This window comes from Onychostoma macrolepis, chromosome 24, assembly GCF_012432095.1.
Source record: "Onychostoma macrolepis isolate SWU-2019 chromosome 24, ASM1243209v1, whole genome shotgun sequence".
NCBI lineage: Eukaryota > Metazoa > Chordata > Actinopteri > Cypriniformes > Cyprinidae > Onychostoma > Onychostoma macrolepis.
Genome location: NC_081178.1, coordinates 8681338 through 8704962, shown reverse-complemented (window position 1 = coordinate 8704962; position 23625 = coordinate 8681338). Strand labels below are relative to the sequence as shown.

General features: G+C 34.6%; 2 protein-coding genes and 1 long non-coding RNA gene across 6 annotated transcripts; all 3 read right to left on the bottom strand.

The window, feature by feature from the left end:
* Positions 1-715: 715 nt before the first annotated feature.
* Positions 716-4824, bottom strand: LOC131533610 (uncharacterized). Of its 3 annotated transcripts, XR_009269162.1 has the most exons (7): positions 4761-4824; positions 3140-4671; positions 2586-2742; positions 2085-2481; positions 1828-1994; positions 1653-1730; positions 716-973 (listed from the first exon to the last, which is right to left on the bottom strand). It is a non-coding gene; the product is annotated as an uncharacterized LOC131533610 (long non-coding RNA). The 3 variants fall into 3 exon arrangements; XR_009269161.1 differs by having other exon boundaries at positions 1828-2481; XR_009269163.1 differs by having other exon boundaries at positions 1828-2303.
* A 6619-nt stretch (positions 4825-11443) lies between these two features.
* On the bottom strand, positions 11444-21849 carry LOC131532833 (uncharacterized). The gene is made up of 10 exons (XM_058764609.1): positions 21744-21849; positions 21546-21657; positions 21352-21441; positions 21092-21206; positions 18804-18813; positions 18058-18184; positions 17901-17968; positions 11829-11936; positions 11627-11744; positions 11444-11522 (listed from the first exon to the last, which is right to left on the bottom strand). Exons 1-10 carry the CDS (start codon positions 21817-21819, stop codon positions 11444-11446), a joined length of 903 nt encoding a protein of 300 aa, XP_058620592.1. The 5' UTR covers positions 21820-21849.
* On the bottom strand, positions 17583-19437 carry LOC131533607 (C-C motif chemokine 8-like). Of its 2 annotated transcripts, none has more exons than XM_058765960.1 (4): positions 19191-19437; positions 18058-18184; positions 17901-17968; positions 17583-17811 (listed from the first exon to the last, which is right to left on the bottom strand). In XM_058765960.1, the coding sequence occupies exons 1-4, from the start codon at positions 19267-19269 to the stop codon at positions 17789-17791; spliced, it is 297 nt and encodes a 98-aa protein (XP_058621943.1). In that variant the 5' UTR covers positions 19270-19437; the 3' UTR covers positions 17583-17788. The 2 variants fall into 2 exon arrangements, with proteins under 2 accessions (XP_058621943.1, XP_058621944.1); XM_058765961.1 differs by lacking the exon at positions 19191-19437 and adding an exon at positions 18804-19149.
* Positions 21850-23625: the final 1776 nt, after the last annotated feature.

The window sequence follows — 23625 nt, the reverse complement described above, 5'->3', positions numbered from 1 at the left end:
CACTTAAAGGTGCATTAATGACCCTCATGGGTTCCTCTTTTAACCTTTTTCTAGATAGCAATACAATTATTATTATTATTATTATACATTAATAATCCAATTTCACTATATAGACAGAACACTGTGATTGTCCACAAACTGTTTAATACATAAATATTACAAACAAACCAACAAACACATAAAAAAATAAACAACAATCAAACATAAATATGTGTTACAAACAAACCAACAAACACATAAATAAATAAACAACAATCAAACATAAATATGTGTTACAAACAAACCAACAAACACATAAATAAACAACATTCAAACATAAATGTGTTACAAACAAACCAACAAACACATAAATAAATAAACAACAATCAAACATAAATATGTTACAAACAAACCAACAAACACATAAATAAACAACAATCAAACATAAATATGTGTTACAAACAAACCAACAAACACATAAATAAACAACATTCAAACATAAATATGTTACAAACAAACCAACAAACACATAAATAAATAAACAACAATCAAACATAAATATGTGTTACAAAAACAAACCAACAAACACATAAATAAACAACATTCAAACATAAATATGTGTTACAAACAAACCAGCAAACACATAAATAAATAAACAACAATCAAACATAAATGTGTTACAAACAAACCAACAAACACATTAATAAATAAACAACAATCAACATTGTGCATTTATATACATATACATTAATTTAATTAAAAAAAACTGGCCATTGTGGCTGGCATATTGGTTTTGGCATTATGATACATTAAACAGTTTGTCAGGGTGTCTCTCAACTTTGAAACATATTCAGTGTTGAAGATGAAGTGTAGAGCCGTGTTCACATCGTCTACTTCTCAGACCTCCTTCTCCCCTTCCATCATTATTTCTAAAAGAGACTCTTCATCCAAGGCACGTCCCTTTATAAACAGCAGTGTTGGGTGTATGTGTTTCCTAAACAAGCAGAAAATAATGTTATACTATAACAATATTTAGTAGTTAAAGTGATTTTTTTTTTTTTTTTAAATTAAGATTAAAAAATGAGTCAGTAATAAATCTTTGACTATTTTTGAACCTGTCAATGTAAAAGAGGCTTTGAAAAGAAAGATGAGGCAGTGTAAACTGTATTATCAACACAATTAAGATAATAGAGAGGGTGGCAAGTAGTCATGAAAAACTACATTATGAGTTTTTTTGGTTGCAAGAATCCATTACTAATATTATAAGTTGACATCAGTGAGAACACAGTTCATTCTAAATATAACAAATTGTAATCAAAAGTATATGACCCATTAAAGGGATATTTTGTTGTCATTTACTCTCCTTGATGTTGTTCCAAACAACCCTTTTTCTTCTGCAGAACACAAAATAAGATATTTTTAAGAATGTTAAAGAATGTCCATATGATGAAAATCACTGGGGTCCAAAACAACATGTCAATGATTTTCACAAAACAAAAGAAAGTCATACAAGTTTGAAACAACATGAAGGTGAATAAACTATGACAGAATTTTATAATTTTAGAATAACCCCTAACTAAATGTTTAGAAGAAATGATAACCAGGAGAAGGGGTTGAAAAAGAAAAAAATATAGATTTAAATATTATGGATACACTGTTCCAAATGCACTCACCTCACTGATGACATGAAGAGATCTCTGACTCTCCTTTAATAGAAGTGGAAACAGCAGAACAGCAGCAACCATTGAGACCTTAAATATAAAATGTGTTCAATTGAATATGGCATACTGTGTTTCTGATAATTGTGATTCTTAGCATTACTGTTCATGTAAATCAGTGATTTATTACCTTTGTGTGCCAAACCAACGCAGATTTGTTTTTCTTCTTCTTCATTCAACTCAGTAACAATATCTACCCCAGCTGCTCTTCTTTGATCGTTGATCACTGTCTGTGCCACTTAGCCCTACTGGCCTTGGCCTCTTTTGATACAAATCTTGGCCAGATAGATCATCCATCTACAAAATAAATAAATAATATAAAAATAAACATATACATGAAACATTCTCACTTGATAATAGAAATGTAAGTATCTGTTATGGACGGACTCGGACACAAAGGTGATGGGTGAGTATGAGGTGGTTTATTAAAACAGGTTCAGCACACAGGTGAATCGAGAGGTCTTGAGAGGTGAGTAGATGTCTTGTAAACAGCAATTCTAGTGAGGATGATAAGGTGGTGATAACTCTTTTCTTCTTCCAGGAATACAGGTAGACGAGACAGGTTGAATCCAGGGAGTGACACACACACACTTCGTGCTGGGACTTCTGCAGAAAAAGAGGGCGACACAAGGAGTGTGTCATTTATTTCTTCAACATTAATCAAAGGTGATCTTTCTCTTTTAGAATTTGTTTTTAAGCACATCCTCTGCCAGTCTTTACTCTCAAGAACTGGTATTTGGTAACCAGGGCTGAAGACATCTTGTTGTGTTCACCTGTTGCATACCTGAAAATAGAGAATAACATTTTTAGCCTCATCATTCTCTAAAATTATAAACTTACTGCATTGTGGAAATTACCATGTATATGTGCACATCTAATCAAACAGACCTTGAATTATTTTTGATCTTGTTTGCTTTGTCCTTTCAAAGAAAAAAATATCTTCTCTCAAGTTATTTTTAATTTTTTTTTATTGCTACAATATGTTGCTACAAACAAGCAATATGTTGTCTTGAGCCTGATCCAGGTGAAACATCAATAAGAAGTCCTACAAAAAAAGTTTGCAGAAAGGTGCATGTTAGTATGGTAAAAACAGCTCAATGATTTACAAAGATCACAATATAGTTTGGCTAAACATATGTGGACACCTGACCTGACCATTACACCTAACTGAGCATCCCATTAAAAGTGAGAATGCACTGAAAGTTGCTTTGTAATAACAATGTCAACCAAATGCATAAATGTGAGAAAATGTTAAAGTCTCTAAGTTCTTCCGTACATCCCATTAAATAATTAGCCTGAGGTAAGAAACTGTTCCTGTGTCTGGTCGTTCTGGTTCTCAGAGCTCTGTAGCGTCGACCAGACGGCAGCAGTTATAATAGTTAATAAAAATTAGTAGCCTAAATGTGCCCACAAATTTTTAAACCCGTAGAGTAGTAACTTACTTGTGGTGTCTGTGGTCTTGCTGGCATCTCAGTCTTTAGGTTTTTTTGTAATCTTATGAATTTAACTTAATCCTTCATTTTTGGTAATATTTAAAGGGGTGGTTTACTGCGATTTCACTTTTTTCATTTTAAATAGTGTGTAATGTTGCTGTTGGTGCATGAACAGTATCTGCAAAGTTGCTGCGCTGAAAGTTCAACGTAAGCGGAGATATCGTCCTTTAAAAATCAGGAAGTTTAATGCCTACAAAAATGACTCATACGGGACTACAACGAGATACTTCCAGGGTTGCATACGTAATAAACCCATCAACCCCTCCCTCCGGAACATGCAAAAAAGGGGGCAAGGCCATGTTCTGCGGCTTTGTCGAAGAGGAAGCGTTATAGTGGAGAGTTGTAGCCATGCCGTCGAAACTGTGTTATTTTCAACCTGCTGTCAGGTCTTCTGTGTTCGGGCTTCCTACGGACGCTGTAGTTCGTCAACAATGGTTAAAATTTATGTTTGATTATGTTCCTGACAATTACAATCCTAATTTAGCTCTCTGTGCTGCGCATTTTACGGAAGACAGCTTCCAGAATCTACACGAGTTCAATGCCGGATTCACACAGAAACTATTACTAAAACATGGAGCGGTTCCAACTTTAAAACCAGAGGCAGCAGTTGTTGGGCCACAGCCTGTAAGTAAGATTTAATAATTTTAAATGTATTTGCATGTATAATTTCAGACGTAATATTTTAGTTTTATCAAGGACGTAAACAAATGCCAACGCTGGCTTTAGTAGCCAGTTAGTTAAATGCTATTTCGTGTGTCTATGACAAACGCATACAAACATTTTGGACCCGAATTTGTAATTATGTACTAATTTTGTAAATGTATTTTCCATGTATACTTTATGACGTAATTTTTCGATTTGATCAAGAACGTAAACACAAGCCAACGCTGTTTGGTTAGTAGCCAGTTAGTTTGATGCTATTTTGTGTGTATAAGACAAATGTGTACAAACTTCAAAAAATTATATGTAATCATAACAGCAAACTTCCATTCAGAAACGTTTGTAAGAGCCGTGCTTGCGGAAGTTCTGCTTGACTCTCTTCATTACCGCTTTCTGGGTCTGATTCTGGCTCAAACTGATACGGCAATATTGACACCATTATTTACATTTGACCGCAGCACATGCAACTGTTGCCCATGAAGGTAATGGGCGTGAAGTTTCCAGACAATGTGCAGTACGCAGTTTAGCCAATCACAGCACACTGGCCCAACTAACCAATCTGAGCCCATTGCCTGTTTCTGAGGGAGTGGTTTCATAGAATCAGGAAGTCAACCGGTCGTTCAAATGACAGAGGAGAAAGCGGCTTACAATAAAGGTGAAATATATATGAAAAATAAGGTGTTTTTTAACAAACGAAACACAAAGACATGTTATATTGCACCCCATAAACACAATCAAGCAAAGAAAAAAAGCAGTAAACCACCCCTTTAAGCTTTCGTAGTCTCAGTTAGGTTCATTAAAATATCTCCATCAATTTCAGTCTGTTAAAACAACAGGAGTCATGAAATTATAGTTGTAAAGGCAGTTATAAAGTACATACAAACAGTATTATTTGAATTCAACATACTACCTTGTTAAGGACAATGGTGTCTCTTTTGAGAATTGATGATAATAGCGTCTGTCGTCCAGGTTCTTCACGAATGAAGTAGCGGCACGTGACCAAGGACTCAATGTAGCTCGCAGCGCCCTCTGTTGGTGAAAATAATCAATACACGAGTGCTCTGGTAACCAGCAGGCTAAAATCTTAAAGAATATCTTGAAATAAAACATCTGAGAAAAGGTATTCAGGTGTAGTAACCACGGTATATGTGGAATAATTAACTCTGGACCGGTAAACTGACTTAATATTGTGGCCACATTAACATCGTTTGTACTTAATTTTTCTACAATTCTGTGGCCTGTCGTCATTTATTCATTATGAAACACACAATTATGACATTACGTAGGTGTTATTTTCATAGCTTTTCAAAAAGATCATAGTTTATTTGAAAGGTTTTGTTATCTTACCTCAGATATTCGTGCCGCCCCACTGAGTGCTGCTGTATGGAGTCAATTTAATGCCGCATATATATGCAAAAGAAAATAAAGTTTTGCAAAAGAAAATAAGTTTTGCAAAGAAAAATAAAGAATTGCAAAAGAAAATGAAGTATTGCAAAAAGAAAATAAGTTTTGCAAATAAAAATAAAGAATTGCAAAATAGATAAATAAAACAGAGCAAAAGCAATGATTTTGCAATACATATTTTCCATGGCCATATCTACTAATTTATTTGCAATGCAGCTTTTATTTTGCGTTTCAGTCAAGTTTGAGCTTGCGATACCGTTTTCCCTTTGTGCTTCAGGTTTCTGCGCGTCTCACTTTGTGGCGCTGTTTTGACATGGGGGTGGAGTCAGGGGACGGGGGCGTGTCCAACAGGCCTGGGCATGCCTCCCTGGAAGTGACGTCATCGGCCCGAGACGCAGATCACAGCTGATCCAGGCACCGTCATTGAGCAGAGGCATGCGGGCAGATCGTTTCCTTTTATTCACTAGCTTTAAAACATGCATGCTTTCGTTTTATTAACAAATGTATATGTGTATTAGCAGCGTTTGCTCAAGTTAAAGAAGTTGTTAATATGAACATCTGCTGTTTATTTCTCTCAATGTGTGCACACTTTTATAGCATTAAAATGTGTATTGTTTCATCTGGTTAACTAAATGTGCATTAATAGTGCTTGTTTAAAATCTCTTAACCTGTGCACAGCGCTCTTTGTTTACATTAGTTCAGAGTTACTGCTAGTTTTAATGTAAAATAATGCAATTAACTTCACAAACTATACATCATTAAAAAGGTCTAAGACTCAAGCTTCATATCCATCTCGACTTGTTTTCATTTACATAACTCCTGGCATAAATTAAGAAATGACTGTCACTGGAAGTTTAAAAAAATGAAGCTTGAGTCTTTTGGTTTAAATTTCTCGTGGCCACGAGATATTAATGGGTAAACAAACCAGCGTGACCATAGCAACCTGGGATTATCAGAGATGTATTTATTAATATTTTATTTTTAATTAAGAAATTATACAAACAAAAAATAAATTATTAAATTATTATATTAACACCACCACGGGGTAATTTTACCCATGGCTGTTTTTCAAATAGGCTACATAATATATTTTCAATTAAAAATATCCAAGTCTTACAGTCATTGACTTTTACTAAAATTGTGTTATTTACAATCCCCTGTTTATTGTTAAAAAAATTGTTTAGATAAAACCAGAACAAAAATGGGGCATTTATACCTATAAGCGCCATCAGGACAAATTTACGCATAATTCCTGTCATCACGTTCAAATGAAGATGTTTTAGATGTTTATTCCTCTACTCATAAATGTTCAAACTTTGGATTAAATATTAATTTGTGTTTGCAATTTTTTATCGTTTATGGTTCGCTACTGTGTTGCTTATTTATTCCTGAAAAAATGAATTATGATGTAATGAATAAAACATTTTTTATGATTACCCCGTTTATTGGTGTTGTTCTCTTATTCAAATGATAAATTATATAACTAAACAAATTAATTAGTTAGGTGAAACTGTGCACTTGAATTTGTCATTGTACATCCTTTGCAATGTGGTGAATTAGTATTGCTTATAATAGTCTATTTAGGGTGTTTTAGTCATTTAAATAATATGGGTTATCTTGAAACATTTTATTAGCTATAATATTACAACACCCAAATATGTATTTATTTCCTCGTAATTCTCGTTGTCATTGCAGGCTGGTTTATATTCATCATTAAGAAAAGTGATTAGTGTAACCTGCTTAAAAATAGCTGTGAACTTAAAACAACAGGACAAAAACATAGCTGATGACTAAAAATAATAATTTTATGACTCTAGACATTGTGAAGACAGTGGCATAATACAGTGACATACTACGTTTTTAGCCATATCGGCTGTATAATAATAATAATAATAATAATAATAGCCTAATATACACATATATTACATAAAAAGACACGATCAACGGACTGTGGGATGGATAAATATATTTGATCAGTCTCTGATAATCCCAGGTTGCTATGGTCACGGGTTTGTTTATGCATGATTAAACTCATGGCCATTACATACAGTATCACGTTCCCACGACTTAATATCTCGTGGCCACGACAAAACTAAACCAAAATGACTTTTTAATCTTTTTTTTAAACTTCCAGTGACAGTCATTTCTTAATTTATGCCAGGAGTTATGTAAATGAAAAACGAAGTCGAGATGGATATGAAGCTTGAGTCTTAGACCTTTTTAATGATGTATAGTTTGTGAAGTTAATTGCATTATTTTACATTAAAACTAGCAGTAACTCTGAACTAATGTAAACAAAGAGCGCTGTGCACAGGTTAAGAGATTTTAAACAAGCACTATTAATGCACATTTAGTTAACCAGATGAAACAATACACATTTTAATGCTATAAAAGTGTGCACACATTGAGAGAAATAAACAGCAGATGTTCATATTAACAACTTCTTTAACTTGAGCAAACGCTGCTAATACACATATACATTTGTTAATAAAACGAAAGCATGCATGTTTTAAAGCTAGTGAATAAAAGGAAACGATCTGCCCGCATGCCTCTGCTCAATGACGGTGCCTGGATCAGCTGTGATCTGCGTCTCGGGCCGATGACGTCACTTCCAGGGAGGCATGCCCAGGCCTGTTGGACACGCCCCGTCCCCTGACTCCACCCCATGTCAAAACAGCGCCACAAAGTGAGACGCGAGAAACGTGAAGCACAAAGGAAAACGGTATCGCAAGCTCAAACTTGACTGAAACGCAAAATAAAAGCTGCATTGCAAATAAATTAGTAGATATGGCCATGGAAAATATGTATTGCAAAATCATTGCTTTTGCTCTGTTTTATTTATCTATTTTGCAATTCTTTATTTTTATTTGCAAAACTTATTTTCTTTTTGCAATACTTCATTTTCTTTTGCAATTCTTTATTTTTCTTTGCAAAACTTATTTTCTTTTGCAAAACTTTATTTTCTTTTGCATATATATGTGGCATTAAATTGACTCCATACCGCTGCTTGCGCTTGAATGTTTGTTTGTAACGGTTTTTCCGCGCGACCTCTGACCTCGCGCGAAACAGTTTCAGTGCTTTGCGTTGGGTTGCGTTACACACCAAGCCCAGAAACCCTCGGTCTGGTTTAAATGTTTTTGTTTTGTTTGTTTTTATTCTCAAAATCGAAACAATAAAATCAAAATAGTAATAATAATAGTATAATAATGATAATGATAAAAACAACAACAATAATAAAACTACTAATAAAGAAAGAAAGAAAGAAAAATAATCTTGCTGATGAAACCTTACACAACACATAGATTTGCTTCACATCTGAAGGAGTGTTAATGACATAATGGTGTCCCTCAATAATATAAACACGTGCCCAACCTGATCATGTCTAAAAAGTGTTTGCCAACCAGATTCATTTAAAATAATTCACTTTTGTCACTTGTTTTGTTCTGAGCTGAATTTGTAGGCTTTCTGAGATTTGAAGGTTGAATGTGAAATGTTAAAGGATGCACAGGTGTAAAATATGAAGATAGCCTATTGAATATAAAGTTTGGTCCCACTTTATTAGGTGGGCTTAACTAATATGTACTGTGACGGATCGGTGGCCCTCCCCCTCATCATCATCATCACCACCCCGTCCCTTATTCGCCGCCCTTCACCAGGCTCCCGACTGGAGTGGGTGGATGAGAGGAGGGGCGTGGGATCAACGCGGGCTGGCGGCGTGTGATGAGGCACAGCTGGACTGAATGAAGCCTCATCACCGCCGCTGTTAAATGCCCAGCGCGCCTCTCCTCGAGAGACCGGTCTCTTCCCCCGTGCATGCACGCTGGTGTCCTCGTGGGTCCAGGAAGGGTGCGTAGAGGGACATCGCGCCACCGGAGACGTGAGCTGCCGAACCCGCGGTCCGGGAGAACGCCGCACCCGTATTACGGTCGTCGGGCCAGGATGCCGGGCCGATCAAGTCCCGCCAAAGGCCGAGGAAGAGCCGCCGCCCCTCGTAAACCGGACCAGAGCGGGAGCGCGTGCGGCCACCGGACTCCGCCCCTTCCCTGGACCCTTCCCCTTTGGAACACTGCCCTCCTTCACGAGCCCCGCAGCACAACGAGGACACCAGATCCCCCCTGTTTTGTTGGACACCTTTCCCCCTTGGACACTGTTTTATTATTTCTGTTAAATAAAAGCCTCTCCGAGGCCTGACGCCACACCCACTGTGTCTGTCGTTGGCTCCTCCCGTCACAGTACTTACATTTAAATTAATAATTTGGTACAACGCACTTATTGTGTACACATGTTTTTACATTGTACTTATATTTTTAAAAATACCTATATGTAATTACATCTGTAATTAATTTATGTAAGTACATTTATAATTACACTGTTGACCCATCCCTTACACCTTAACCCACCCTTAAACCTACCCATACCACCAAACCTGTCCCTAACCTTACCCGTATCCCACCTCAATAGCAGCAGAAGTGTTTTGCAATACAATATATACACAATAAGTACACTATAATGGTGTTCTAACTGTACTCAGTCTAGTCTTTACAGTACATCTTAGAAAAGGTTCATGAAAGAACCTTAACTATGCTAGGTTCTAATATGAACCTTTTACCACAACAAAGGTTTAAAAAAGAATTGCTAAATAACCAGTGGATCATTATAGAACCTTTGAGTTCAACTTTGAACCTTTTTGATAGCTAGAAGTTCATATTTGCACTTTAAAGTTCTTTTTTGAACTCTAAAGGTTCAATCTCTTCTAAGAGTGTATAGTAGCAGTCAGATGGAAATAATGTATATATATTGAAATAATGTTCAATCTTTGATGTGCAATTAGATTGAACTGGAGAAACTGGGTGTTTCTTCAACTATACGGTATAAGGACGTTTGGCTCTGTTTTTTTGTTTGTTTTGTTTTTCTCCAGAAAAACATTTCTACCACATCTCACATTATGTATTGTTTTTAGTAACATTTCGTGGAAGAAATTAGGGTGGTGAAAATGGAATAAATTGGAAAAAAATAATATTATTCATATTTTTATAGTTAAAGAGCCAAGAGTATTACAGTAAAATATACAACTTAAGAGAGAAAGATTTCTTCAGATTAACAGTACACTGAACACTATTTTTACAGACTTTACCTTCATATGACAGGAAAAAAGTAAATCTGTTGAATAAAAATTAACTCCTGGGATATAAAAATGCAAGTTCAAGGAATGTCCAAGTCCAACTATGTCTTAAATATGTGGCTTGATGATATTTTGGTATTGATGTAAATTAAGCAGAGAAGTCAAACATACATGAATATGTGGAAAAAATACTTTCTCATTGTCGGCACTCAGGTTTATACTGTACCAAGTTACTCATGCACTTTAACATTTGATGATGGATGAAATATACATAATCAGTAGTACAAGGTACAATACATAGCAATAAATAGTACATAACCTGCAACCAGCCGTGAAGAAAAGAATAAAGATGCTAAAGAGAAAATATGTCTTCATGTTTGAGGAAGGACCTCTTACACACGTTCAGAAACATCAACCACAAGCAAAACCAGTAGATGCTGATCAGTTTATTTGTTGTTCCAGATTGCAGTTGTTCATTTGCTTCATCAAATAACAAAAAATTCCAGATGTTCTCATACAAATCAGTCTAAAATTCACTCAGACTTGCGTCAGCCTTCTTGACACTTGAGTTAATGACACAAGTCCATTACCACATTGCGCGAAATATATTTCAATGTGAAATATAATATATACTAATATTTTATTTAAACCACTTTTGAAACAGTTTCACTATAATTCAGTTTCTGAACTGTCAGTCAAATTGCACTACATGTATTTGACAACATATACTATTTTAAATATTCAATTGAAATATGTATAAGTTAGAAACATTTTCGAATACAACAGCTAAATGTCATTTTTCTCATATTTAAAATTTTAAAAATAGTTTTAAAAGTTGTAACTTCCTAGAGATGTGTTCTCATTACTTTTAGACGTTCATGATTCATAATAAGCTGACAGTTGCTTGTGCAGATCCTCCCAAAGGAGCTCAGTTTTTTTTGAGATGGCTGTAAAAACAACAAACAAAATTAAACAGCATGAATACAAGAATACTATACTAAATGCACATCAAAACACTTTATAAACTTTTAATGTTGCTATGTTTCAGCAAACTTGTTGGGTTTAACTTACAGAAACTGCTTCACTTTCTCCCGCACCCATCGTTGTTTAGGATCACAGCAGAACTCTCCCCGCTCCGTCTCAAAGCTGTCAAAGACAATGAAAACATTGAAAATACAGAAATATAACATCAGATGCTGTTGATGTCTAATCATGACATGTTTTCTTTAGAGAGGAACTGTGATTCTTACATGACGGCCTTCACACATGGAAGACTTTCACGCTGAAACCTGAAACTGATGATGGGATCAGTCACCACTGCAGCTGAGACTTTAGTACAGCATGAGTTCACCACCTTGATATCTTCCGCTAAGATAGAAGAACCAAATGAACCTCAATATTCTGCATCATTCCATCAGATTTAATAATGTATAAACAGTTAAAGCTCTTCACCTGTTGTAGTGCAGATCACAGATGCGATGACCACCGCAACAGCCAAACTCCTCATGAGGATCCTTCGTGTCTCCATTGTCACAGACAGTCGATCTTCAACTCTCACTTCTTGTGTCAGAGAGAATAAAATCAAGACACTTACTAGTTGCCTTAAATACTCAATAAGGCGGAACTTAAACTGCATGGGCTGCATCCTGTCCATTGCGGCCACGTTTATTTTTGTAGATGATTTCATCATTTTTCTGTTTTATCACTACTTATATCTGGCTTTCCGTGTAATTTATATTGGGAGGGATTTCATTTGTGATAGTAGGTGTAAATGTCAAGTGCTAAATTAATATATGTAAATGTCGATGGGGGAATCTCTGTTTGATGGGGGATTCTTCTTGTATGATATTTCATTTCTAATCTTGCTGTCAGTCATTTAACTGATATAAATTCTGTGTATGCTGAAAAAGCATTTTATTTTTAATATGCCAATAGGATAATTCAGCGTATCAACAGACTGTTTTTATTTTTTATTTTTTAAAATATATTATATCTTGTAAGGCCGGCCAGTTGTCAAATGAAGCAAACTAGGAAGGAAGAGCTGATTGAGGTTTGAGGTTTGTTGGGGAGTTTTGCAGCTGGTGGGATGGCATGCAGGTCAAGTTTTCCATTTCACAATATTGCCACACTTAGATGCTCATACTGTCAGATTCTTCTGAAATGCAAGACACTGTTTCAGTTTATCATCATGATGGCATCCTTTTCTGACAGCTTGGAACACGGTCACTGGAACACATCCCACGACTGGAAGGCTGATTTCAAAAATCAGTGTATAAAAACTAAATGAATATATTAAAACATGGGCAACACTTTACAATAAGCTCTCAACTGCTGAATTTACACTATGTAACTTTTTTGTTCAAAATTAACAAAATTTAAATAATTAGTCTATACGTCCAGAATATGTTTTTATCCTATCCTGATTCACTATAGTAAGTTTACTATGTTTTAAAAAAAAAAAAAATTTTTTTAGACCTAGCAGGATGATTTTTCATGGGCCTCATTCATGAAACTTTCGTAAATATAGGAGTAAATGGCATAGCGTTTTTCTCATAGACTGTAATTTTTTTTGTTTTTTCAGCTGTCGATTTGGTTGCTATGAAGTGGAATATCAAAGGCAGTAACGTATTACTAGTATCTCATTTTGAAGAATATTACTGAATATAAAAATACAGTAACCAGTAATATTAACTTCTCTATTGTTGTTCAGTTGTTGTACAAGTAGGATGATTGGTTGGTGTAGTATTTGTCCCGCCCCTCCTCCATTGATTGGACAGCTGGCTAAAAAGTAACAGAGACAAGCTTCTTTTTATGTAAAATTGCGTAAAAAAATCCCTGGTCGCGGGTTGCGGTTTTTTAACAAGCAAAAATATATGGTTGCTTGTTAGGGAAATCTAACAAGCAACTTCGCTTCTATATTTATGTTCGCCGTATTCTCCAGTGCATTGATTGACACTCTGTGATAGCCAACCAGTGCAATAATACAAGTGCCGTAGCGTAATTTGCCAAATGTTCCAAATTCAAAAAGAAGGAGAAAAGAATCCAAGCGATGACAGAAGTAGACGTAAAGGAGTGGGATGACTTTCTTTTAGCCTAATTTTTTACAATGTTTTTGTAATGTATTAATTATCGCTGGCTGTAATAAAAAACACGTAGTCATATCCTAATACTGAGTAAATACATTTGGTTCGAATAGTCTGGTGTGGCAAGATGTCTTAAAATGTATTTCTTTTTGTAACATTTAAACTTAGACCACATTATTAGATTACCTTTTGACTTCATGAATACACATAAATGACAGCTTAATGATTTTTTAAAATCTTTTTTATAATAGTTTTTAATAATATTATATAATATACTATTTTCTTTTTTAAATATAATACATATTATAATTTAATATATAATTTAATATAATATTTTTTAATATATGTTTTTCTATAATATTTATTTGGCATTTAGTTTTTTTATGTCATTTATTTGATAGTTACGTATACATTATTTTATTTTAAATGGTAAAAAAACCTGTTTTGGACCTCAAAATAAAGCACTTTCCCTCTGTACATGACTATGGGGACGGGCAGTTTTGTGGTGCTTGGAATTCTTTATAATTAATTAAAAACAGATATTGCCACATTAATGGCTCAAGACGGTGTAATTGTTCAAATAACACATTGTTTAATTTTAAAATATAAAAATTGTTTTTCAAGTGTAATATTTCTGTAAAGGGTAGGGACGGAAAAATGGACATTTCCATAGAATGACCCCTATATATTTTAGGCTATAAATATATGGCTATGTTACAGCTTCCCTTTGAAGCTCTTGTGTTTTTCTCCTTTTCCATCTCTCCAATCCTTTTCTGCTCACAGGTGATTGGAGATCAGTTTTGTTCCCACTTTTGTTGCAGTTTGCTAATTTTTGTAAAAGAGCTTCTGTTCTGCTGGTTTCAGTTTAATATGTTGCAGGCTCATTTATTGGTAATAAATAATTGATAATAAATAATATTGATGATAATAAATAATCATCCAAAAAAAAAAAAAGTATATATATATAGGGCTTGTTTTGGGCTTGTTTTTGAAGCTGCGGTTGCTTATTTGTCTCACCAGAGTTGGCAACTGTGGTTCTACCCGAAGCTAAACTGGAGCAAAACAGTTTATCAACTCTCAGCTACAAAAAAAACTAACAAAAAAAGTCAAACCCCTTATTATAATGGCAGTGCATCAAAATTCAGTGTCATCAGTTTGCCAAAAAGAACACAGAACGCACCATTTACACGTGGTAGGGAGTAGGTGTAAATTTCTTTCGTAGCAACTAATGCTTTGAAAATACAAACATTTTTATGAATCCGAAAATTTACGTCAGAACGGCTTTACGAACGATTTACACAAAATTTCGTTCTGCTCGTGTTTCATGAATGAATGAGGCCCATATTGCTCAACCATACGAGTGTTGTCATATAGCTAAGTAAATAGAGAAAAGTTGGTCTGGCTGGGTTAACGTTCAGGGTAGTGATAAGAGACATCGTACATGCACAGTTTTGAACGATTGTTGGGAATATAAAAAGAATGGGGGAAATAATTTTGGATGGAAATATGAACATTTGGTCAAGGATTGTGATCTGGAGAATGAAGTAAGCTGTCCTAACATGCCTTTAAATGGTGTGCCATTATGGAATATTCCTGAACCTATTGTTGAAGTGAGATTTTTGGATGCCCAGGAAAAAGAAGGATATAGTAATAGTGAGAATTTTTAAAATTCTTTTATATAGATTTATACAGATGGATCTAAAGATCCAATCAATCAAGTTGGTATAGGAGTGTACATTCCAAGATTTAAGACAAAAATAAATTTAAGATTAAGTGACAAATTGTCTGTATACGCAACAGCATTAACTGCATAATAGGACTGCAATGGGACGAACAGATTAAGCCAAATAGGATTTTAGTTTGCTCAGGTTCCTCATCAGCTCTCAAAGTATAATGTCCACAAAAACTGATAAAGAAAACCTGCTAGTGGAAATTTATGCATTGTAGTACAGATTGAAAGCAGAGTATACTTTTGATATACTTTTAGTATACTTTTGTTGGCACATATCGGGATAATAGGGAATGAAACAGTTAAGTTAGCAAAAGAAGCAAAATTTGGTGGACATTAAGGTACCTCTGGGAAGGAATGAGATAAAATCAGTGATTAACAGGAAAATATTAAGACCATGGCCACAAAGTTGGGAAAATAGCAGCACAGGTAGGTGGTATTATAACACTGTAAAATCAGCAGGGAAAAAACAACAGTTTTATGGAAGGCAGAAAGGAAGAAGTAATGATTTCTAGATTAAGGCTGGGACACACATGACTAAATTCAACACTTGCATTAAAGGGGAAACATGAAAATGGTATGTGTGATGAATGTGATGTTTTAGAAACAGTAGAGCACATGCTTTTTAAATGTGGTAAATATGATGATCAGCGTAAAATTCTTTTTTTTGTTTTTTATTTTTTAGCAATATAAAGAGTGGACCAATGAGTGTCGTGGACCTTTTGGGAAAGGATTTGAGAGATAATCAGATACATTATCTCACAGAAGTGAGTACACCCCTCACATTTTTGTAAATATTTTATTATATCTTTTAATGTGACAACACTGAAGAAATGAAATTTTGCTACAATGTAAAGTAGTGAGTGTACAGCTTGTATAACAGTGTAAATTCGCTGTCCCCTCAAAATAACTCAACACACAGCCATTAATGTCTAAACCGCTGGCCACAAAAGTGAGTACACCCCTAAGTGAAAATGTCCAAATTGGGCCCAAAGTGTCAATATTTTGTGCGGCCACCATTATTTTCCAGCACTGCCTTAACCCTCTTGTGCATGGAGTTCACCAGAGCTTCACAGGTTGCCATTTGAGGATGCCCCACAGATGCTCAATAGGGTTTAGGTCTGGAGACATGCTTGGCCAGTCCATCACCTTTACCCTCAGCTTCTTTAGCAAGGCAGTGGTCGTCTTGGAGGTGTGTTTGGAATACTGTTGGAATACTGCCCTGTGGCCCAGTCTCCGAAGGGAGGGGATCATGCTCTGCTGAACTGTAGCTCCCCAGTGCCGGCAGCACTCATGCATCCCCAGACTATGACACTCGTGGAAATTTGACCATGACAAAAACAATTTGTTTACTTGGAGATGTACAGCAACTTTGTTTGGAATATGTTTGTTGACGAAATCAACAAAACCAGATGTGTTTAGTGTTCCTAAAAAGTATCATATTTTTATCCCGTCCATTGCTGTGGTCATCATTATGTTCATCACTGCAATTCTGAGACTGATCCCATATTTAAATGTGGATGCCACTTCTGAAACTTTGCAGCATGTAAGTCACCACTGATTCTCTTAGCAGCATGAACAACTAAATATTTATTCAAATTTTGAATGGCACCGACACTGGATGTATCCAAATATTTTCAGTTGCAAATGCAGGGTCATTCAGGGAACCCACTGAGTAACATATTCTCAAAGAGTAACAGACAACAAAAACACCCTTAAAAAACAAAACGAAAAAACATGGACAGCACACAAAATCACATGTTTCTTATTTATTTATTATAAAGTACCAGGTGATCAGCATCTGATACCACCACTTTATTATGGTGCTGCCAGGGTAGGCTACTTTTTTAAAGGTAATTTTGAGAAACTGTGTCATGTTATTAAGTCTTTTAGAGATACGTGTAGTTGTTTTGAACGTTTTGTTTTGGGGTGTGCTGTTACTTTGTTTATGTTTATTTTTGTTTATGAATCCCATAAATCTATAATTTGTTCAGTTTTTAGTCAACTAATCAGGGTGACACTTTACTTGATTGATAAAATGCATCATGACCTACTCTATGCATTAGGTGGTGTTCTCCACTAGATGGCGTACATGCCATTACTGTAACACAATAGGCAGATGAATATTTCACCCAGTATTAATTACTTCCATTCAGTTACAGGTGGATTAAATCTTTAAAGCCTCAAAAGGGCTCACAAGCAACATTATATTATCATTATAATATCTTGCGCAAGAGAAAAGTCATACATATTGGGAATGACATGAGGATGAGTAAATAATGACTGAATTTCCCTTTTTGTGTGAAGTATTTCTTTAATGATTCAGCTTAAATATGATTAAATACAGTCCAAAAGTCTGAATGTTTTTGTGAAAAGAAGCACAGTTTGAATGGGTATTTTTCAAAAATTGCATTTTAATTTTAAAGCAGATTAAACAAAGCAATTAAACATCTCTTAACATTCACATAAGCAAAAGAGGATCTAATAGTAATTTGTTTTGCTTAAATAAACATGCATAATATATATATATATTCTCTTTTTAATAGATAGATTTATTAATATATAGATAGATTTGCAGCATCCTCTAGGCCTCCATTTGCTCAGTCCACAATCTCCTTCAGACCTGGAGGAAAGATTATCATGTTATGAGTTTTTTTTTAAATCAGTACATAAGCATTATATTAACATGTCATATTAATATTAGAGTTGTACCTTTCAGACGGTTTTTAATCCAGAGCGCATCTGGATCAGAGCAGAACTTTTCCTTCTCTGTGTAGAATCTGCAGGAGATAAATAAACATGAAATGATATGAACACAATATCATGCATATTAACTTATGTGAAATAACACTATGTAGAGAGAGCTTACATTATCGCATCCACACATGGACTCAGGGCATTCTGATGCTTGTATCCAACCAGTTTAATTGCAGCAGGGATTCTTCCTTTTGACACCTCCTTACAACAGCTCACTCCAACTCGAGTGGGACGACGATCTGAAACAGAGATTGAAATTGAAATCTCCACTGTATTTATATTGTGTGCATACTGTATATGTGTGAAAATGAGATGATCTTGATCTTGATAAGGGCTCCTTCAAAGAAAACAAAACTGTGCTACAGCTAAATGCAATATATAGTAATGGATTCACCATCATTAAAAGGATCTTCCACACAAAAATGGAGATTCTGTCATCATTTACTCACCCTCACGTCTTTCCAAACCTGTATGCATTTATTTCTTCTGACAAAAGAAGATATTGAAGAATTTTGGCTAAACAGTTTCGTTTCCCATGAACTTTTATAATATTTTTGGTTCATACAATGGAAGTTAACGGGAACAGAAACTGTTTAGCTACCAAAATTCCTTAAAATATCTTCTTTTGTCTTCCACAGAATGATAACCAAATTAGCATTTTTGGGAAGATTAGGCCTTTCCACATCAATAGGCCTACTAGTCTGAAAACAAGTTGGTGTGAATTTAATGAATCCAAAATGCAAAATCTGAGTATAAATGTAAAAAAAAACGTTAATTCAAATCGAGGGCTCCATAATAATCAAAACAAAAGGCGTTATAGAAATACAAATCTAGTATTAAAAAAATCCCAAAACTTACAGTTGGATTGCTGTGCAGTAACACACACAAGAACCATCATCATCAGAGCTAATTTCCAGCAGAGCTGCATGATGTTGGTGTAAAATATTCAGATAACCACAAGAAGAAGATGTTTGCAGGCTAGCTTCTGTTTTGAAAATGCTATCGATAATGGGTCTTTATATATGCTATTTTTCAAGACAGGATATTCACTTCCTTTACATCTCTAACCAGTAAGAGGTAGCCTGCAGATCCCATGTGACAAAAGTCAATTTCATGATCACAGCACTATTATATCCTGAAGATTTAGGGCTCTTCATAAGGTTTCTCATTATCAGTGCAACATGAAGAGACAGTGACATTGACTTTGATATTGAAATATTGTGCGTTGCATGTTTAGTTACTTACAGTTGCCTTGCGCACCAGTGAAACATCCCATGAGAGCGATCAGAACAGCAATGGTGATTAATCTAGAAGTCCAGGCCATGGCTCTTGGTGTCCAGATCAAAGGTAATTTGGTGTTGGTCAGTTAGTCGGTGTTGATTATGTGGGCGAGTTATTATGTGGAGGTCTTTTAAGAGATACAGTGCAGTAGCAGTCAGATGGAAGTAATGCGTCACAAACTTACCACCACCCTTTTGAAACCATTGCATCAAGTTATCATAGCATTCACACCTCGCACCCACAATACAGTCAGTTTTACCCATCAGCATAATTTATGAGAAACTAATATCCCCCCCTCCCCCCCTAGTAAGAAAATCCAAAACAGGCCACAATATATGAAATGAGTTAAATGAGTTTAGCTGAAAACATAACTTAAGTTGAAGTGTTGAGTTTCTGATTTGGATGTAATTGGATGTTCTTTACCTTAATAGATTTTTATTTATTTATTTTTTTTAATCAAAAAAGCTTTTATATTTACATTTTAACTGGGTGTTTCTTCAGCTATTAGCACTTTTGGTTCTGTGGATTTTTTTTTTTTTTTTTTTTCTGAAAAACATTTCCACCACATTCTTATTTTCACATTTCTCATTATGTATTGCGTTTAGTATCATTCTGTGGGATAAATTATGATGGTAAAAATGAAATTTTAATCAGTTTCGGAATAAATTGGCCAGTTGCTTTGACTTTGTAAGTTTAGTTACATATAGCTAGAATTTTATGTATCCTAAATACACACAATTGAATGTTACTCATAATGTTTTATGAATTTCATATTTGATGACTGAAAGTCTGAGTCCAGGATATTAAAGTAAAAATAGATTTTATAAAAATTTTTAATGTTTAAGGACATTTTCTTTAACCGTAAAACACAACACACTGCAATGCGTAATTCAAAATGTGGGGAAAACACCTGTGAAAAATCAATACGGAATATTTCCTCATATTAACACCGTACATACATAAGATGTACATTTGAGAAAGGATCATTAATAAATGAGCACATAATTAAACATTCCAAACAGTTTTAATGTCACCTTCATATACTGTAAGGAAAATAATAATAATAAAAAAATGTAATTTGTTGAATAAAAATCAACACCTGGGACATAAAAGTGCCTGGAGTTGAAGGAACATTCAACTATTGTGTTTTATATCTAATGTGGTTTATGATGATTTTTGGTATTGACATTAATTTAAAAAAGTTTATACTGTTCCAACTTTCTCATTCTACAGTACGTAACATTTTTTTTATGGAGGAAATGTACAAAATTAATAGCACAAATAACAAAAAAATAGTGCATAGCCAGCAACCAGCCACAAAGAAAAGAATAAAAATGAAAAGAGAAAAGATGTTTGAGGAAGGACCTCTTGCACACATTTGGAAACATCAACCACAAGCAAAACCAGTAGATGCTGATCAGTTTATTTGTAGTTTCAGATTGCAGTTGTTCATTTGCATCAACAAATAAAGAAAAAAAAATTCCAGCTTTGTTCTCACACAAATCAGTCTAAAATTCACTCAGACTTGCGTCAGCCTTCTTGACACATGAGTTAATGACACAAGTCTATTACTAGTACACTGAGTGAAATATATTTCAATGTGAAATATAATATATAATATTTAAACCACAATTGTTACAAAACAGTTTCACTGTAATTCAGTTTCTGAATAGATTAAGAAATGTCACTGTCAAATTGTCCTACATGTATTTGACAACATATAATATTTTAAATACTCAATTTAAATGTGCATAATTTACAAAAAAGTTCCAAAATACTAAAGCAAAATCTCTTGAACTTTATAACTAGTTTTAAAAGGCCTAACTACTTAGAGATGAGTTATTATCATTAGCTTATTTTTAGACATTCGTGACTGATGAGCTGTTAGTTGCTTGTGTAGATCCTCCTGCATGAGTTTGCTCACTAATAGATGATGTTGGGGGTGGTGTGGAAGTCAGGCCTTTGTTTCTTTGAGCTCTGCTGTAAAATAAAATAAAAAAAATAAAATAAAAGTGTGAATGCAAGAATACTGTGCTAAATGCATCACAATACACTTATAAGCCTATAAGCCTTTCATGTTGTTACTAATTCTGTTAAGTTTCACTACTTGATGAGTTTAACTTACAAAAACTGCTTAACTTTCTCCCGCACCCATCGTTGTTTAGGATCACTGCAGAAATAAATTCCCTGTTTATTTCCCCGCTCCGTCTCAAAGCTGTCAAAGAGAATGAAAACATTGAAAACACAGAAATATAACATCAGATGCTGTTGATGTCTAATCATGACATGTTTTCTTTAGAGAGTAACTGTGATTCTTACATGACGGCCTTCACACATGGAAGACTTTCAAGCTGAAACCTGAAACTGATGATGGGATCGGTAAACTCTGCTGTGGAGACTTTAGTACAGCATGAGTTCACCTTCTCTGCTTCTGCAAGATAGAAGAACCAAATAAACCTCAATATTCTGCATCATTCCATCAGATTTAATAATGTATAAACAGTTAAAGCTCTTCACCTGTTGTAGTCCAGATCACAGATGCGATGACCACCGCAACAGCCAAACTCCTCATGAGGATCCTTCGTGTCTCCATTGTCACAGACAGTCGATCTTCAACTCTCACTTCTTGTGTCAGAGAGAATATATTCAAGACTCTTACTAGTTCACCTTAAATAGTCAATAAAGCGGAACTTAAACTGCATGGGCTGCATCCTGTCCATTGCGGCCACGTTTATTTTTGTGGATGATTTCATCATTGTTCTCTTGCATCACCATATCTGGATTTCCATGTAGTTTATATTGGGAGGGATCTCATTTGTGATAGTAGGTGTAAATGTCATGTGCTCAATTAATATATGTAAATGTAGATGGGGGGATGTCTGTTTGAATTTTTTTTTACATGATATTTAATTTCTTGCCATTTAGTTGATATGAATTCAGTGTATGCTGAAAAAAAGCTTTATTTTTAATATGCCAATAGAACAAATCAGTGTACCAATAGTTTTTTTTTTCTTTCTTTTTTTTTTTAATTCAGTAATTTAAATATATTTTATCTCGTAAAGTTGACCAGTTATCAAATGAAGCAATACAGGAAGGAAGAGCTGACATGCTGTTACTTCACCTAAGAGGTTTGTTGGGGAGTTTTGCAGCTGGTAGGGTGGCATGGGTCAAGTTTTTCCATTTCACAATAATGTCACACTCAGCTGCTCCATACTGTCAGATTCTTCTGAAATTCAAGACACTGTTTCAGCTTGTCATCATGACAGCATCCATTACTGACAGATTGGAACACATTCATGACTGGAAATCTATTATATTTCGAAAATGGATATATAAAAACTAAACAATTAGAGTAAAATATATAATAAAATGAATGGGATATAGACAGAACAAAAGAACCCCCATCTATTAAAATAATGAAAAAAAAAAAATTATTTACCCAAAAAAGGTTTATTTGTTTTTTTTTTCATTCATCAAAATATCTTCTTTTGTGTTCCACAGATTAGCAAACCAGGGGGACTACAAACATGAAATTGTCCAGTCATGTTCCTTCCTGTTTCACGGAAGTATAAATATGAGGTAATACAAAAGCCAAATTCCCTTAATCATCCATCACAATCAGTAAAACCAGAAAATATAGTTCAGGGGCCGAAAGTATAAAGACACTCAGAGTAAAATTTTACTCTTAAGTGTGTTAAAACTATATTTAAGAATAAGAGTGATTCGTAAAGGGACCTAATTGTCTCAGCTCCTAAATTATTTAAGAAAATTTGAGAGGTTGTAAGGTCAAAGGAGGCCGTACAAATCTATAAGACTATTTAGTTGTTTCAGTTTGTTATTTTTCCAATAAAATAAAATTTTTAAGTTTAAAAAAAGTTTTTGACAAGATTCCTAAAATATTTGTTTTCTTTCTTTATTATGACAGATGGTGTAATAAATTTGTTATATATACAGTATATATATATATATATATATACAGTATATATATTATATATGTGTGTGTGCGTGTGTGTGGCACAACCTGATATTGCCAAGTGCAACGTGTTCCTGGGTCAACATATTTTGTTGACCCTGGAACAACATTTTAATCCAAAAATATAATCTTAACCATATTCCTACACCTAAACCTAACCTTACCCATGAGTAATCCCTAAAATCAGAGGAACTGATAGATGGATTACACTGATGTACAAGCACCAAACACTGATTGTAATCCTAAACTTCACAAAAATTATAAACTGGTTCTTGAAATCTGATTGGTTAATCACAATGTTGTTCCAGGGTCAACAAAGATGTTGACCCAGGAACACGTTGCACTTGGCAATATCAGGTTTGGCGTGTGTGTGTGTGTGTGAGTGATTAGAGTAAAATAGGAAAAAACAGACCCTATTTATAAGTG